Source organism: Geotrypetes seraphini, chromosome 2 (assembly GCF_902459505.1).
Source record: "Geotrypetes seraphini chromosome 2, aGeoSer1.1, whole genome shotgun sequence".
Lineage (NCBI taxonomy): Eukaryota > Metazoa > Chordata > Amphibia > Gymnophiona > Dermophiidae > Geotrypetes > Geotrypetes seraphini.
The window spans coordinates 491,358,572-491,377,417 of NC_047085.1; the positions used below are offsets into that span (position 1 = coordinate 491,358,572).

The following is an 18,846-nucleotide window of genomic DNA, read 5'->3' on the forward strand; positions in this document are numbered from 1 at the left end:
ACCTAAACTCAAAAGAATACTGCTTTTGCATGTATATGAGCAGTTTCTAACTATGTGTTTACATATTGCATAAATGACTAGAATGCCAGCATTTGTTTGTTCTTGTTGTTCAAAACTAAGTGACTCCTTTTAGAATTACCCCCTAGATGTTTAGCTCTGCCAAAATAAAGCTCCTGCCCTCTGCGTGCATAGGTGCATAAATTTCGGCATCTAAAAATATGAGCAAGATGAACTTGGGAGAAAAAAAGTTAGGAACTGAGCACTTATTTTAAATGCTAGGTGCCTAACTTAGGGGAATGAATACTGGTCTAAATTTAAAAGCCTCAGTTCTAGTTCCTAAAATTAAATTTAGGGACTTACTCTCAACCAAAAGGTACACTAGATGGCAAAGATAAGCTGACAATATGCACCTAATCTAGATTCCTAAATTGAAGCAATTGGCTACCTTTCTCTTCATGGTAAACTTTTCAAGTTGAGATTCTTGCTAGTATTTCAGAGAATATTATGAGATCATTTTACAAAGCTATGGTAAGCACTAATACGTGCTTACTGCAGGACATGCTGAGGCATCCTGAAGTAATTTTGGGACGTTCATGCATATATCACACTCTAAAAAATAAATGTTTACTTTCCACAGAGAGGGCATTTCTGGGGTTGGAGGCTAGCGCAATTAGCGCAACTACATTAGCATGAGCTAATTGAACAGAGTGTGAGCCTTTACATCCTACAAAATAGATGGTAGTGGTAAGGGTCTAGATCAGTGGTTCCCAAACCTGTCCTGGGGGACCCCCCGCCAGTCAGGTTTTCAAGATATCCCTAATGAATATGCATGAGAGAGATTTGCATATAATGGAAGTGACAGGTATGCAAATCTCTCTCATGCATATTCATTAGGGATATCTTGAAAACCTGACTGGCTGGGGGTCCCCCAGGACAGGTTTGGGAACTGCCACGTGCTAGGGGGAAAATTAGTGTGTGGCCATTAATTTAATAAAATAGGAAATGTCATTTTACTGCTTCGGTAAAAATGACCTTAGCATGCTTAAGGGCACACTAAGGCCACTTTTTACTGCAGTTTGGGAAAAGGGTCCCAATGTTTGCAAGATTTGCACACTACCTGCCTACAGATAACTATAGCAGCATTTAAAAGAGTTATTGCTTGTGTAACATTTACATCTGCTATTTTCAGAGGACGTTTTCTGTCGAGGTCCAGTAGTGATCCAGACCCAGCCCATCTCAAGGCTAATGGCATGGAAATTGAAAGGTGAGATTTAGATAAATAAAGAGACAGACTTTTGTGTTATACAGTTCTAACCTGAGGAAAGAGTCTGTGGCATCCAAAAGCTAGATGGAACCAAAAGAAACTCTGTGGAATGAAGATGTTCCTAAATGGACTTTATTTGAAAATGTCAAAGTTCCAAAGGTACACTAATATCATCCACATAAAATAAAATCATCCACATAAAAGTAAAATGATCCACATAAAAATCTTAAAGGACCTAGTCCGCTAGGGATGCAGGACCCAACACGGTCCATGTTTTGACAGAAAGTCTTCTTCAGGGGTCCCTGGGGGTCCTATAATGATGAATACGTGGGAAAGCTAATATGTGGTGAGCTGGAAGTGAGACACTGCTTTCCCATATATTCATCATTTTTATGTGGATCATTTTACTTTTATGTGGATGATTTTATTTTATGTGGATGATATTGGTGTACCTTTGGAACTTTGACATTTTCAAATAAAGTCTATTTAGGAACATCGTCATTCCACAGAGTTTCTTTTGGTTTCTTCTGGATTTTCTTCTCTGTGGAGATTTTGGGGTTATTTTTTTTGGTTTTTGCTTATCCAAAAGCTAGATAAAATTGTGTTATTTTATTTTCAGCTTTTTTTTCAGGCTAATATTGAGCCTGCAGCAGGCAGTGATTACAGAGGTACTGACTACTCTGGGCAGATCTTGGCCTGAATATTCAGTGTCTGGCCTGCTTTGAATACACTATGTAACACAATTTTTTTTTTCTTGGGTAGTAACTGTAATTTCCTTAGCAACAGCAGCAGATGAATCCAGAGACCAATGGGATGGCCCACATCTACCAGCAGGCGGAGATAGAGAAACTGATTAACAGGTGGTCCTATTGGCTGGCACGCCTCCTGCATCTTCAGTATGCTCTATCTCCCAGCAGGTGATGGTCACTATTCCACTAGCTCCTGGAGTCTATCTGTGACTGGACACTTATTTCTCCTGTTGAGATTTTCTCTTCAGTGAGTTACAGTGCTATTTCTCCTATTGAGGTTTCCTCTTCAGTGAGACAGGGGTGTCCGGCTGAACGGTGTCGGCTTTATGGGTTACACCTGGGCCCCCCCAGGTCCCTGCCTCACCCTCCCTCCATTGATAGAGGGTCTGCCTGGGCCTCCATTTTTTCTTCTTTCCCTTCATTGCAAAAAAAAAAGGGAGACCCAGATATTGCATTCTGACCTGTTTGTACTGACCACCCAACGTTTACTGGCTTCACTCGGCACTATCCGACTGCTTGTGCTTGTTTTGTCTGTTCCAGCATACAAGGCGAGTTTTGAGTCGCGTGAGTACCACAGCTGTTGTTTTGTGTTCTGTACGCTGAGGTTTTGGTTGAGCAGCACTGACATTTGGTATTTCAAGTCTGCAGGTCTGTTTTTGGAGGCCTCTGGTTTTGTATCGTGCAAGCCGTTGCATGGCAGACATTTTCCCGCGCGCCAACAGTGTGCACGTCAGCTCTTCTGCTATCGGTAGAATCGGGTTTCCGAAGGCTGTAATTTTCAGCGGGACTGAGCTCTTTTGCTGTCAGCAATGCTGCAGCGTTTTCTCAGGCTGTGCATTTCATCAGGACCGAGCTCCTTCGCTGTTGGCAAAGCCGCAGCGTTTCCTTCGGCTGTGCATTTCCTCAGGACCAAGCTCCTTCACTGTCGGCAGAGCCGCAGCATTTCCTACGGCGGTCATTTTCAGTGGGCCGAACTCCTTCACTGTCGGCAGTACTGCAGCGCTTCACGTGGCAGTTATTTTTGGCGGGCTGAGCTCCTTCGCTGTCGGCTGAGCCGCAGTGTTTGCCAAGGTGGTCATTTTCGGTGGGTTGTCGGACATAGATGGGTTCACTGTTCTTTTTTCTGTATTAAAAAAAAGAAACCATAACATATTGATGATGCAGTTTTTGGTCTCAGGGAGTGTTTCTTTGCACTTTGCCTGGGGTTTCCGGTGCGTGCTTGTGTTCAGTGCCCAGCTTGTTAGATATAGCAGAGTGTGGCATGGACACTTTCACTTGGTGTTTGCCTGCCCTGTTCAGATGCCCTGTACGAACCCACAGCGCATCATGGCTTAGTGCCGTCAGGTTTGGAGTTTCCCAGTGATTTATGCGGGTTTCTCCTTGTCTCTCAATTTTGGGGCTTTGCCTTCTGGGATGTTTTGTTCTCTGGATCTCTGCTTATCGCTGCGGGTGGTTGGTAACACTATCACTAAATCTTTCATGGTAGTATCCTTGAGATTTTCTGCGTTGCAGCTGAGTACAGGGGGCCGCATGGAGGCCGGATGGCGCTTCTCCTATTCTTGTGACAGAACTGTCTTCCCTTCTTTTTTGAGTGGCAGATCCTCCAGGTTTCAGACTTTGTTGAGTAACAATCTGGGACTGCCATCTTCTACTTCATCATATTAGGTGGCCCACCTTGCAGCCAGCAAATGCTGTGCAGCTACTTGTGGCCCGGGGCAACCTTTTGGTGGACAAGGGGATGTAAATTATTTCACTGAGCCTACTCCTTGGAAGGTCAGCTCGACTCGATTAAGATCGTATCAAGTCCCCTTTTGCCATTTTCCTCCCGGGTCAGGTCTGTATGCTGTCTCTCTTTTGCCACAGGTTGCTTTTCAAAAGGGGCGTAAGATATATGGAGGTTGGTTTCTTATCTGAATGGGGCAGTAAATGCAGTATCTTGATCACGTCTCTTGTATCTTCACTTAGTAAGCAGTACGTTTTTTCGCTACCATTGCATGGAGATGGTAATGTTTTCTGAGTGCAGATCTACTCCTTCGGACATCGCGAACCTGAAATTTTCGTAGGAGAGTTCCTTTCTTCTTCCAGATCTTACGGTTCTCGTCCAGCCATTCCCCGACCTTGTGCTCTTCATTCTGAAGGAGTCTTGGCTTCCTCTAACTGCTCTTGAGGATTTCTCGTGAGTGGAGATATTCTATGATCTCAGGTCAGGAGGCCTTGACAATTTTTTCAGGATGCTTGCGGCTTTTCCGGGTGCTTTGCATCCTCCTCCGGTTTCCATTTCCTTCTTGGAGTCCCATGTCTTGAGCTTCCTTACGTGTTTTTAGTTCTTCCGGAACTAAGGGAAGTTACTCCATTTACTTCATGGTGCCTAGGACGGGGGATTTGGTCAGTCTGGGGCTGGATCTCATTCTGCTGAAGTAGTTTCTCTGCATTGAACTTTCCGAGGAAACACTGAGAATGTTTACCTTTTCTCTATGGTCACTTGCTTCGCTTGCCTCTTTTTGAGCAGCGCTATCGGTTTTGACGGATGTTCTTTCGCCTAGCCAGGGCTTCCCAAAAGTTATCAAATATGAAGGTTTCTTTCTTAGCTAACTGCTTGCGTTGGACTTCTTCCAGCCAGGTCCGTCTGACGAACTCACATGGGTGATTTCTTTTGTCCTGGTCTATGGACGTAAATCTTCAATATACATCAAGCTATTTTCTCATGCACTACTTATTGAAATATCTGGGAGATTTTGTTGTTCATGTGGGGGAGCACGGTGTTTCTTGCCAGAGCTTAGAGTGATGGGTTGCTGTCTCAGGTTTGCCGCATTCTTAGGGCACCACGAACATGCGCATGGGTTTCGGTACAAGTTCTAGGTTCCAGGGTGCTTACTCCAATGGAAACTTAGGCTCGCTTTCGCGTGAGCACACTTCAGCAGTCGCTTTTAATTCCGGGGGTTCCCGGTATCTCCAGGCTCCAATTGTATTATTTAGTAGACTCCTCTGGCATTGTTCAGTATCCTTTGGTGGCTCTGTGAGATTCATCCTTTCAGGGGCAGACCTCGGTCTTTGCTGGCTTCAGAGTCGCCAGGCTGTAGGTTGGGGTGTTCAGTGCCTTCAATCCTCTGCGCAAGGAGCTGGGTCTTCAGGGATGGCTCACTTCTCGTTCCTCTTCTGGACTGATGCATGCTCAGACTACCGTTTCAAATGTTTTCAGACCATTCTTCTGGGATGACGATAATGGTCTTTTAGGACAGTGTTATGACGGTGGTGTTTCTCTACAGCCAGGAAGTACGGGATGTACTCAGTTGGCGAGTTCTGTACTGGTTCTCCTTCAATGGGTGGAATCTCAACTTCCTATTCTGTCAGCGCATCATTTTACAGGACAGGAGAAGGGTTTCGATGGACATTCTCATCACGAAATCTGAGCAGAGACCGTCTGTTGTATGTTACAGGGTACAGCGCTGGGTGTGCCTTTCAGCACTTTAGAAATAGTGACTAAGGGTGGTAGTAATAACATCTTTATACATCTTTATCCCACCTTTATACAAAGAGCTGGAACGCCTGAGCAAAAAGGTCCCAATTTCTAGGATGTAGAACATAGTACTATGTTACTATGTTCTACATCCTAGAAATTGGGACCTTTTTGCTCAGGCGTTCCAGCTCTTTGTATAAAGGTGGGATCTGCTAGCACCCGACCTCATGGCCTCATCTCGAAGTTCCTGGCTTCCTAGCTTCTTCAGCAGACACAGGGAGTGGCAGTAAGAGGGGGTAGCAGCGTTGCTTCTTTCTCACCTCTGGTTTCTCTCTTTTTAAGTGTTTTCCCCTGGCTGATATTTGGATGGATTTGCCATCTCATGCTCGTTTTCAGGGCACAGTGATCATAGGATCTCCGGATTGGCTGCACCATCCTTGCTATGCGGATCTGATGAATCTTTCGGCAGCCGACCTGTTGAGATTCCTGGTTTCTCCAGATTTACTCTCTTGGGGTCTGATCAACAGGGCTATTCGTCCTATGGTGGTGTTAAGTCTTGGCTGATGTGTAAGGGTTATATGAAGCAGGTTTATTCTCTTCTACTGGTGAATCAGACATCTTCACCTGTGGCTTATGCTCCCATTTGGTGGCTTTTCCTTTCTTGGGTATTTCTCGCCATTGGCATCCTTCTGGTTTATTAGCTTTCTTTTTGGGCGCAAGCGAATTGCCACGGGCTTAGCGTTCAATTCCCTTCAGCTTCAAGTGACATTCTTAGCTTGTTAAATGGGCTAGGTATCTCGCTCTTTGCTTGCTTCTCAGCTTCCTGTAGTTCAGATTCTCAAGGGAGTACAGTGTATTCGTGCACCTCTTAAGATGCCCTGTCCGGAGTTCGATCTTAAGGTGCTTCTTCGCAGTTTACAGGGGGCTTCGTTTCCGCATTGTCTTTTGAGACTCTACCAGGCGGTGACGTTTCCCATGGTGTTTCTTGTGGCTGTGGCTTCAGCTCAGCGGTTTTCTGAGTTTGCGGGCCTTGTACGGCGGGGATTCTTATTTCTGATTTACTAGTTCTGGGATGTCAGTTCGGACAGTACCTCACTTTCTTTTATGCCAGTCTCATCTTTCCTTCCTTATTCCTGGGAGGCGGAATGGAGAGACGAGCTTTTCTTCACTGCATTTTGTAATAGTGCGTAGCATTCTCTGCAAGCTAGGTTTCTAACAATTTTTAGTCATTTAGATCACCTCTTGGTGATCCCTTTTCTTCAAGGGATGCGACAAACTTATGGCAGCATCCGATGCCTTCATCACTCGAGGGGTCCAGGGGGACATTCCTTACGCTTCCTTGATGGCAGGGAAGCAGTTGTCGACAGGCCTTCATGTCCATTCAGCCGGCGCAGTGGCAGCTACTTGAACATAGTCCAGAGGTTTGTTTCTTGGAGGAGTTTTGTCCTTTGACTTCTTGGTCTTCCATGATTACTTTATCTCTGCATTGACGGTTAGATATGGGGGCGCTTGTGGGGGCAGCGTATAGTGCTTCGGTTGTTACGGAGGAAGCGTTTGCTTCCCACCCTGATTGAGGATTGCTTTGCTAAATCCCATTGGTCTCTGGATTCATCTGCTGCTGTTGCTAAGAAAGGAAAAATTATGTTCTTACCTGTTAATTTTCTTTCCTTTAGATGCAGCTGATGAATCCAGAGTTCCACCCTTTCTGGATATCATCTGTCGTTTTTTTCTTTTGCAACGTTTGTAGTCCATTGTTCTTGATGTTGTATTCGGTTTTGTTATCTTTTGGGATTTGTTATTGGAAAGGAGTTTTTTACATGCTAAGCATATTGATGATTATAGATGCTTGGGCAAGGAGCTATACTGAAGAAGCAGGAGGCGTGTCAGCCAATAGGACCACCTGCTAATCATTTTCTCTATCTCCGCCTGCTGATAGATGTGGGCTATCCCATTGGTCTCTGGATTCATCTGCTGCGTCTAAAGGAAAGAAAATTAACAGGTAAGAACATAATTTTTCCTTCTGTTGCAATAGGTGAGACATTCCAGACAGTAGGGTTATTTCCCCTTAGCCGAATGCTGCAGAAGGAATCCACTCTGGAGTTTTCCAGCTCCAGCTTCAGTTCTTTCGTTCTGCACACATGTCTGCAGATTTGTTTTGCTATCCCCATTTTATTATTTTTAATTTAATGTAATTTCATTCCCTTTTCGGGCATATTAGTGCTTGGAGTGATTTTGAAGCTCAACCTGCTTGAAAATTCACAGATCGGTCTGTAGCTTACAGGCCGATCCCATTGGGTACCTGTTAGCCAGCCTGCATAGTTTTCTCTGGAGATCAGGGCTATCCGTAATGTGGTCTCACCTGCTGTTAATCGGGGATCAAGTATAGGTTGTTAGGCACCCTTAGGAGGCTCAGTGATGTCTTACAGGGTGCCAGCTGCATCGTTGCACCTCCCCCCCTTACCGGTGCGCATCCGTTGGTCCATAGGGTGGAGGTGTAGTCGGACATAGGAGTTTGACTGGCAGCCTGATCAGCTTTACTGAAACCTTCCCAGCACTGTGGCAGTGAATTTTCTCATCTAGCTTCTGTGAGAGAGCAGAAAGCAGGCTACAGCACAGATCCTGTCATGGGGAGGATGGAAAAGTAGGATTTTGAGTGTTTCTGAATGTTCCCCTATGTTCCCCCTCCTGAAAAATCATAAAAACACTGTTTTTTAGAGTTTTGGAAATGTGAAAAATATCGCGATTTTGGTGTGAATTTTGTGGTGGTGGCCATCTTGGATTTTTTGTGATTTTATTTAATTTATTTTTTTTACAATTTATTTTTTATTGGTTTAACAAACTTTACAAATAAAAACTACTTGCACAAGAAATACAGAGTAAATTCCAACATAAATGCCATCAATACAACATTACAAAATGAAGAAAAAAGAAATAAATGGAATTTAACTCTTCCTTAGACCACTAATAGCTTTGGAAAGAGAGAGAGAAAAGGAAAATTAAAGGGAGAAAAAATTACATATCTTTAAAGGAAAAAACTTAAACGTCTACAACCCGGCTTTTCTTTCATTTTTGAGCTACTTCCCCACGACTGGTTAACCTCTTGAGGTCTAAGAAGAATCGTAGATGATCAGGGTTGAATAAAACATATTTAAGACCCTGGAACTTAATAACACATTTGCATGGATAGGCCAGCATAAAAGTTGCCCCCAACCTCCTTGTCTTCTCTCACATTCCCAAAAATAACTTCTGCCTTTCCTGAGTTACTTTGGTTACATTATGGTGCAACCATATACGTTGACCACAAAAAAGTATCCCTGGCTTTTTAAAGAACAGTCTCATAATAGAGTTAAGGTCTTGCTCAAATATAAAGTTGACAATTGGGGTAGCTCTTTCAACAATATCTGAAGATGGCAGTTCTAGAAAATTCATCTTCAGATATTGTTGAAAGTGATTTTATTTTCTAAAGCTCCCTGCTTCTTCAAAACTGCAAATTTTCCTTAGAAACTTGCTAGGATGGCATCCTTGGGCTTTATCATGCGGATTCTTGCCAGGATTGTGCAAAATTAGCACTTTTAGAGTATTCATGTGCCATGTGTTACAGTGTTCAGCTTGGCTTCTCCCATGTTGAAGCAGGTGACCAAACATTCAGCTAGTGGCAGCCTTCATGGTTTTAAGGGCTCAGCACAGCTGTTAATTCCGTCCACCAGTTTGCGGATAGCCACCTTACCCCAGGAGCTGGACACTTTTTCTGAACTTTTGAAATGTTTGCACTCTGGATTTCAGACTAATGTGTGCTCCCCTGCACAGTCCCAATCCACCTCCACAGCATTTCTCAGTGGCGTTACTCTTTTGGACATGTCCTAGATTCGCCCTGCCATTATGTTTGCACTGCCTGACCCTGATCTGGGGGATCCAGATGCAGATGATTTGGTTGCTGACCCCTTATTTACAGGTGCAGCGCTTCCCGGGGCAGGAGATCAAGGATTATGTGCTGGATCTGTGGATCCCTCTGGGGTATTGGGAGCCTGGAAAGTTGCCCCCATGATTTATAGTCAGTTGAATGTCTAGTAAGTAACAGTAGAAGGTCTGAATAAAAGTTAACATCATCAATATTAGGGCCATACACATTAAGGAACATATAGGTGTGGGACCCAATTTGTAGGGCAACCAATACCCAACGTCCCTGTGAATCATGGGCTGATGTAAATACTTTGTAAGATATGGCTTTAGAAAACAAGATGGCTACACCAACCTTAAGTCCACAAGCTGGAGAATAAAAACAATCTGAAACCCACTCTTGTTTCAACTTCTTAGATTCCAGTATTTGTCATTCTCAAACTCCACCTCCACAAGCTCAGACTCCATCCCGGTTTTATATATTATATGAGGCCTTTTGTAGGTCTATAACCAAAGAAAAACATGTATAAATAGTCATCAACAATCTAGGATTCAGTCTAGTTTTCTTTTCTTCCACTGTCCTTCGCACAATCGAAAATTTCTTCTCAGAAGATGTCTGGTAGCTGGAATGCACAGGATCCTTTGTAAAAGTTTTGCTAGCCCTGACCAGCATTTTTGCTTATCTTTCCAAAATGACAAAACATCATCTGTGTTACTTGAACAAAAATAATTGTCCAATTCATTAACAGCTTTCAGAGGACAGACATTGTTCCATAAAAAGTTGCTCAGTAAACTACTAATATCAATTTTCACCCTTTTGGAGGGGGTAAAAATGATATGGTGACAAAAGTTTGTTCCCACCCCATCCACATATCATTCTCCAATAGAGTATACATTTTCAATTAATAGTAAGAGATTTGATATCCTTGTTAGTCTGTAGCAGCTGAAGGAATCACACTTTGAGGTTCAGACCGCTGAAAGGATTCGCAGGAATTGAAAAACTTAGGCAAAATTCTTAGTGTTCATTATAACCTGTACAGAATCAAACTTTCTATTTAACCACTACTGCATTTAGAACTGAACTCTTGGTAACATGCTCATAGAATTTCCTTTTTGTTACTGAATTTGGGGGGTTTGATTCTTTTGATTGATTATATTCATATGCCATATTCTAGCCCCAGGTATGTTAGATAGATTGTGAGCCCACCGGGACAGAGAGGGAAAATGCTTGAGTACCTGATTGTAAAAACCGCTTAGATAACCTTGATAGGCGGTATATAAAAAAAAAAAAAATCCTAATAATAATATTGAAAAGGCTTGCCTTTCTCCCTCCACTTTTCTAGATATGATACTCCCACATCTTCTAAAAAGAAAGTGCGGATTAAAGATAGAAACAAGCTATCCACTGAGGAGCGCAGGAAGCTATTTGAGCAAGAAGTGGCCCAGCGGGAAGCTCAGAAGCAACAGCAGCAAATGCAGAGCCTTGGAATCTCATCCCCTATTCCATATGAATCCCTGGGCTATGGCAATCATCATCATACCTACATGGGTTATCCTCCCGGTTATCCTATACAGTCTTTCGTGGATCCCAGCAACCCTAATGCTGGGAAAGTACTTTTACCAACACCGCCACTCGATCCCATCTGTTCCCCTGCCAGCTATGATCATCCCCAGACGGCACTGGTACCACATTCAGGCGAGGCAACTATGGACACACCTCAACCTGTACCAGTGGTACAACATGTAGCACCAACGATGGATGTTTCAGCTCAGCAATATGTAACACAGAGCAAGACTGGGGCGCCTCAGGAGCCTAGTGTCGCCATGCTGCCAGTACCTGCTCCAGCTCCTGTTCAGAGTTATGGAGTTTGGGACCCTAGTCAGCAGCCAGTAGCAGTTCAGCCCCAGCCTCAGTATTCACCAGCTCACTCTCAAACTGCCATGTACTACCAGGGACAGGCATGTCAGACAGTTTACAATGTGACTACATCTTATGCACAAACTGCCCAGCCGGTTGTACAGGTAACTCTTAATATCTCTAAGATGTGTGGTGTTTGTCTGTATTTCTTTAAAATAGATGCTCATTTAATTTCATTAACTTGTTTAGAATGAAAAGTTTCTACTATTCCACTGACATTTATTAAGTAGAAATCTTGAAGAGATGGTTTAAAGTGCATCATGTGCTTTGTGATGCTTTGAAGCATAATGGGTTGTCCAGATGTTCATTACTGTAGATAAGCAGATTTCTATTATATTTTATGATTTTAGCATTGGTAATAAGTCCCCTTCTCCCATCACAAAACATTGTATTTAAAAATTTTCCATTCAGAAATTTCTTCTGTCTTTTGTGACCAGTGCTATATCAGGAAATAGTCACACTCTGCCTTAATGCAAGTAGAAAGAAGAACAGATCAAACTAAGCTACCACTATACCTCCATCAGCAGAGATTCCTCTCTTATCCCAGGACAAGCAGGCAGCTATTCTCACAAGTGGGTGACGTGATCCAACGGAGCCCCGATGCGGACGCCTCACAAGCAGACTTGCTTGAAGAAACTCGAATTTTCGAGTCGCCCACACCACGCATGCGCGAGTACCTTCCCGCCCAGCGCAGGGCGTGTCTCCTCAGTTCTTTTCCGCGGAGCCGAGAAATCCATCTTCGACTCTCTGCACGAAATCCTTTCACTTGTGCCTTCTTTTGTTCACGGTTTTGTGTTATTTTTTACTCACAATCGCTGGTTTTCTTCGTTGTTTTCTTATTTATTTATTTATTTATTTATTTTTAATTTCTTCCGTTCGTTCGACCGGGCAGGCCACGTGGCCGCAGCCCCGTGGCTTCGATCTTGCGGCAGAGCTTTTTCGGCCTATGTCCCGGCCTGCAACCGGCTTTAAAAAGTGTCCAAGTGCCAGTGCGCAATTTCCCTGATGGACCCTCATCGACGCTGTCTTCGGTGTCTCGGGCCTCAACATCTCCCGAAATCGTGCCGGCCTTGCTCAACACTTAAGTCTCGTGCTTTCAAGCGTCGTTGCATCCTGTGGGAGCAGCTTTTCAGCATGGAGTCTTCGATGGAGCTTTCGTCCTCGAAGGGTGCTTCGCCCTCTCCAGGCTTCCACAGCTTCTGCTCCGAGCTTCGTCAAACTTGCCTCGTTTGTACCGACTATGTCTTCGACGCCTGCTGCAGTGCCTTCCTCTGTCTCTTCAGGTCAGATAGCACAGCAGCCCATTCCCCCGGTGGTGCTTAAAGTGCCCAAGGTTTCTAAGTCCAAGCACTCTCACACTGCCTCGAGGGAGCACTAAGCCCGTGCAGGTGGTCCCGTTGGAGACGCGGATCCATCCTTGCCGGCTTCGTTCCAGACCTTATTAGAGAAGCAATTCATTCAGCTCTTTACTACCATGGGGCCGAAGCTTCTCTCACAAATCCAGCCTGGGCATGCGGAGGTCTCCCGCGAGGTCGAGCCGCCTCCTGTGCCTCAGTCGTACGCACACTCTCTACAGGGAGCAGAGTCTCTGCGAGTGTCTGGTCTGGCATCTCGGCATGCATCGTAAGGAGCAGAGTCTTTGCCCATTCCTCCATTGGAACCCGTACACTCGATGCAAGGAGCAGAGTCTTTGCGAGTGCCTCGAGGTACTTCCACTCAACCGCCTCTGCTTCGTTCCACAGCCTCCAGCCCTATCCATTCTCTGGGGGCTTCGGCGAGGAAACGCTCTCCTCGTTTGTTGAGGCCCACTTCGAAGCACAGCATCATCGATCGAGACATTCTTCAAAGCATTCATCCAGGCATGCCTCGCCTCATCGGAAGCAGCCTTTTCTTCAATATTCCCCACCGACTGCTTCGTCAATTCCGCTTCCGGATCTCGAAGACCCGGTGGGTTCTTTTTCTCCATCCAGATCTCCTTCATTGGAGCAAGCTGCCTCGACATCCTCGAGTCCCTCTCGAGGCCAGGCTTTGGCAGATCACCTGTCTTTTTCATTTTTTCTGCGTCAGATGGCAGCTGATTTGGATATTCAACTTGACACTGGATCTAAGTTTTCTAAGGAGTATCTCGAGACCATGCATCTTCCTCAACCTCCTGCTGAATCCCTCAAGCTTCCTCTTCAGAAGCTTTTGGATCAAACCTTTGTCAGCTGTCTGGAAACTCCTTATTCCATTCCAGCTGTTCCAGGAAAATTGGATTCCAGATACAAGACTGTACATCAAAAGGGGTTTGACAATGCTCAATTGTCTTACCAATCCCTTCTGGTTGAATCTTCTTTGAAACGTTCTCATCCTTCTCAGGTGTATGCCACTGTTCCTCCGGGCAAGGAAGGCAAAACGATGGACAGATTTGGTCGTCGCATCTACCAAAACTCCATGATGACCTCCAGAGTCCTCAATTTTCATTTCATCACCTATTTTGAGTTCTTTCTCTCCATCCTTCAAAAGTTCATGCCTTATCTGGATTCTCGTGCGCATTTTGAATATCAAGAAGTCCTTGCATCCTTGTCCCAACTTCGGTTGCAGCTTCTTCAGTCCTCCTATGATGTTTTTGAGCTGTCTGCTGAGCTACTGCTTGCTCGGTGGCCATGCGGTGTCTGGCGTGGCTCCGTACCATCGACATGGATCCTAACCTGCAGGACCAGCTGGCTAATGTTCCTTGCGCTGGCAATGACCTCTTTGACGAGTCTATTGAAGCAGCCACCAAGAAGCTTTCGGACCACGAGAAGTCTTTTGCATCCATTCTCCACCCGAAGCCGAAGCCGGCTCCTCCTCGCCCTTCACGCCCTCCTCTGATTTACCAACAGCGTTTTCCACCAAAACAGGCTCCTTCCATTCGGCAGCCTGTCAAGAGGCAACATCCTCAGAAGCAGCAGAAGCCTCAGCCACCTGCTGTACCCAAGGCTCCTTAGCCTTTTTGACTGTCTGATAGAAAGCATAACCTCAGTCGTTCTGCCATTTCCCGTTTTTCCCCCTATCGGAGGTCGTCTCCATCATTTTTACCACCGATGGACGTCTGTTACCACCGACCTCTGGGTCCTTTCCATTGTCAAGGAGGGATACTCTCTTCAGTTCCATCAAGTTCCTCTAGAACATCCTCCAAGAGAGTATCCTTCCAACTCTGCCCAAACCGCCCTTTTTCTTCAGGAAGCTCAAGCTTTGCTGCAGTTTCGAGCTATCGAGCCAGTTCCTTTGGCTCAACAGAACAAGGGATTTTACTCCCGGTACTTCCTTGTTCCGAAGAAGACGGGCGATCTGCGTCCTATTTTGGATCTCAGGGTGCTCAACAAATTTCTGGTCAGAGAAAAATTTTGCATGTTGACCCTAACATCTCTGTATCCCCTCCTGGTTATGCTCTCTGGATCTCAAGGAGGCCTACACACATATTCCCATCCATCCGGCCTCCCGTCAATACCTCAGATTTTGGGTGGGAAATCTTCATTATCAATACAGAGTGCTTCCTTTCGGCCTGGCCTCGTCACCCAATGCCTGGTAGTGGTGGCTGCTGCACTCAGGAACCATGGTCTTCAGGTGTTTCCCTACCTGGACGACTGGCTCATCAAGGATTCCACGTCTCAAGGAGTCGTTCTAGCGACCCAGCGAACTATCTGGTTTCTGCAGAGCCTGGGATTCGAAATCAACTTTCCAAAATCCCATCTCCAGCCTTCTCAGACTCTTCCATTCATCGGAGCTTTTCTGGATACTGTCCAACTCAGAGCGTTCCTTCCTCAACAGCGTCTGGAAGCTCTTCTCCATCTTTGTCATTCGGTCTCTTCTCGCCTGACCATCGCGGCGAGACACATGATGGTTCTTCTGGGTCACATGGCTTCTACAGTACACGTGACTCCTTTTGCCAGACTTCACCTCAGAATTCCTCAGTGGACCCTGGCATCTCAATGGACACAGGTTTCTGACCCTCTGACTCGACACATCCAGGTCACTCCTGCTTTGACACAGTCTCTTCGCTGGTGGATGCTCTTTTCCAATCTATCCAGAGGCTTACTTTTTCGCACTCCCCCACCGATTCTTCAACGTACGTTTGGGGGGCTCATCTAGATGGTCTTCGTACTGAAGGCTATTGGACCAGTACGGATCGTCAGTGTCACATCAATCTCCTGGAACTCGGGGTGATTTTCAATTCTCTCAATGCTTTTCAGCATCTGCTTCACGACCGTGTAGTCCTCATTCACACGGACAATCAAGTCACAATGTATTATGTCAACAGACAGGGAGGCACGAGATCTGCCTCCCTCTGTCAGGAAGCTCTGAAAGTTTGGGATTGGGCAATTCGCCACAACACCTTCCTCAAAGCTGTCTACATTCAGGGGGCAGACAATGCCTTAGCGGACAACTTAAGTCGTCTCCTACAGCCTCACGAATGGACTCTCCATTCCACGCCCCTTCATCACATCTTCTCTCAGTGGGGAACGCCTCAGATCTCTTTGCAGCCCCCCACAACTTCAAGCTGCCTTAGTTCTGCTCCAGGATCTACACTCGATGGTTACTGATCCACCTTTCACTGTGTTCCATCATGATAAGGTGGTCCTCCGTACTCATCCTAAATTCCTACTTAAAGTGGTTTCAGGATTTCATCTCAACCAATCCATTGTTCTTCCAGTGTTTTTTCCTAAGCCTCATTCTCATCCTGGAAAATCAGCTCTTCATACTCTGGACTGTAAATGTGCTTTGGCCTTTTATTTGGAAAGCACCAAACCACACAGAACTGCTCCTCAATTTTTATCTCCTTCAATCCAAACAAGTTGGGACATCCAATTTCTAAGCGCACCATCTCCAACTGGATGGCGGCTTGTATCTCATTCTGCTATGCCCAGGCTGGATTACCCCTAACAAGTAAAGTCACAGCCCATAAAATCAGAGCCATGGCAGCTTCAGTAGCTTTCCTCAGATCTACACCTATTGAGGAAATTTGTAAGGCTGCTACTTGGTCCTCGGTTCATACTTTCACTTCTCACTATTGTCTGGATGTTTTCTCCAGACGGGATGGACAGTTTGGTCAAACAGTATTACAAAATTTATTCTCTTAAATTGCCAACACTCCCACCATCCCATTCTGGTTAGCTTGGAGGTCACCCATATGTGAGAATAGGCTGCCTGCTTGTCATGGAATAAAGCACAGTTACTTACCGTAACAGGTGTTATCCAGGGACAGCAGGCAGCTATTCTCACAACTCGCCCTCCTCCCCTGGTTGGCTTCTCTGCTAACTATCTTAACTGAGGAGACGCGCCCTGCGCTGGGCGGGAAGGCACATGTGTGGTGCGGTCGTCTCAAAACTTCGAGTTTCTTCAAGCAAGTCTGCTTGCGAGGCTTCCGCATCCGGGCTCCGTTGATGACGTCACCCATATGTGAGAATAGCTGCCCGCTGCCCCTGGATAACACCTGATACTGTCTGTCCTGAGGAGATAACAAAGCAGTGAACAATAGATAATAAACGTAAATCTGAGAGGAAGGAATACCAGTTAAATGACAGGAAATATATTGAAAGAAAGGGCAAGAAAAGTGATAGTAGCAGTAATATATAGAAACATGATGACAGATAAAGACCAAATGGCCCATCCAGTCTGCATATCTGCAGCATCCCCTATCACCTTTTCTTAAGAGATTCCATGTACTTGTCCCACATTTTCTGGAATTCAGACATAGTCTTTGTCTCTACCCCCTGTACTGGGAAACTATTTCACACATCTACCACCCTTTCTTAAAAAAAAAAAAAGTATTCCTTGAGCCTATCATCACTTAATTTTATCCTGTACTTTTAAGGGAAAGGGATTGGGACCTATATACTGCCTTTTTTTGTAGTTATACAACCACATTCAAACAAGGTACATCAAGCATTTTCTGTATCTGTACAACAAATTAGGGGGAGAGTCACATTGTAGCATGGAAACCCCAGCATGAGATCAGAAGTCCAAACACTTCTCTGTGCTGGTGGAGAGCTCCAGCACACAGGGTCCATTAGTGACATCAGCAAGAAAGTGAAGTTGCTTACCTGTAACAGGTGTTCTCCATAGTCAGCAGGGGAATGCAGCTACACTTGATGGTGAAATCCCTGGACTTGAGTCTGTTTCGTGGAACTCTCCCCTAGTACAGTAGGATTTTTTTTACCTACTGGGCATGTGCAGCCACGTTGCCTGTGTAGCACCACCCTCGAATTTGACAGTATGTCTCTAGCTCATTAATAAGTTGACATGCGGGGATGGAGGGTGGGCAAGTGTGGCTGCATTCCCCTGCTGTCTACAGAGAACATCTGTTACAGGTAAGCAACTTCGCTTTCTCCGATAGACAAGCAGGGTAATGCAGCCCCACTTGATGGTGAGTCACTAGCCTTAACAAGAAAATGGGAGGAGGAGGCAATTCAAAACTTTTTAAATTTTACAGTGGAAACAAATTGCAAAGAACAGATTGAACAAATTGAATGTCTTGTGTTGAGACTTTGTCTAAACAATAATGCTTAGTTAACGTATAAACTGAAGACCAAGTTGCTGCTTTATAGACATCTTGTATGGGAACTGCTCTTAAGCTTGCAACTGAGGAATCTGTCGCTCGTACTTGATGAGCCCCAATGTGACCCAAAGAAGAAATTGAAGCTTTTTTATAAGCAAAAGAAATGCAATTAGCAAATCCAAGACGATATAGTTCATTTAGACACTGCATGTCCTTGAGTAGTTGCGTTAAAGGAAACAAATAATTGATTGGTGGTACAGATCGAAGCAGTCCTGTCCAGGTAGTAAAGCACTGCTCTTTTGCAGTCCAGTGTATGAAGAGTTTGCTCCCATGTGCAGGAGGAAAGAATGATGGCAAAGAAATGGTTTGATTGATGTGAAAATCCGTGACTACTTTTGGAAGAAATTTTGCATGAGTACGAAGAACTTTATCGGGAAAAAACTGAAGATAATGGCTCATAGATAACAAGAGTCTGCAGTCCACTAACTCTTCTGGCCGAAGTAAGGGCCACTAGAAAGCCGTTTTCCATGTTAGGAACCTGTAGTGTAGCAGATCCCAAGTGCTCAAAGTGATCCTTCATCAGCTGGTCCAAAACAATGTTGAGATCCCAGGATGAAAGTGGCATAAGAAGAGGAGGCCAGACGTTGTTAAGACCTCTCAAAAATCGGGAAACCAGAGGATTTTGAGAAAGAGGTTTCCCCTCCCAAAAATGGTGGTAGGCTGATATAGTTGAAAGGTGAAGACGTACAGAGTTGGTCTTAAGACCTGAATTTGATAAATGCAGTAAGAAAGTTAGGATATGATCCACAGGGCAGCGGAATGGGTCTTGATCCTGCCCAGCTGGAAACCGTTTCCATTTCAACTGATATGACTTCCTGGTAGATGATTTGCTAGCTGCAAGAAGTATGGTTTTTACTGCTGACTAGACTGGAACATCCGCGAGGATTGCCTGCTCAATCTCCATGCTGTGAGATGTAGGCTGTAAAGATTGGGATGGAGTAGTTGAGTGTCCTGTTGGAACAAGAGAGACAGATGATCCCC

The 18,846-nt window shown here is 45.0% G+C and overlaps 1 protein-coding gene across 4 annotated transcripts in view; it reads left to right on the top strand.

Annotated features, from left to right (window-relative positions):
* SETD2 (SET domain containing 2, histone lysine methyltransferase) overlaps positions 1 to 18,846 on the top strand; it is a 282,749-nt gene that overhangs the window by 203,743 nt on the left and 60,160 nt on the right. For all 4 annotated transcript variants that reach the window (XM_033931879.1, XM_033931878.1, XM_033931876.1 and 1 more), the window contains 2 exons: positions 1,190 to 1,264; positions 10,711 to 11,389. In XM_033931879.1, the coding sequence (XP_033787770.1) occupies positions 1,190 to 1,264; positions 10,711 to 11,389 (754 nt within the window). The remainder of the gene's footprint in view (positions 1 to 1,189; positions 1,265 to 10,710; positions 11,390 to 18,846) is intronic.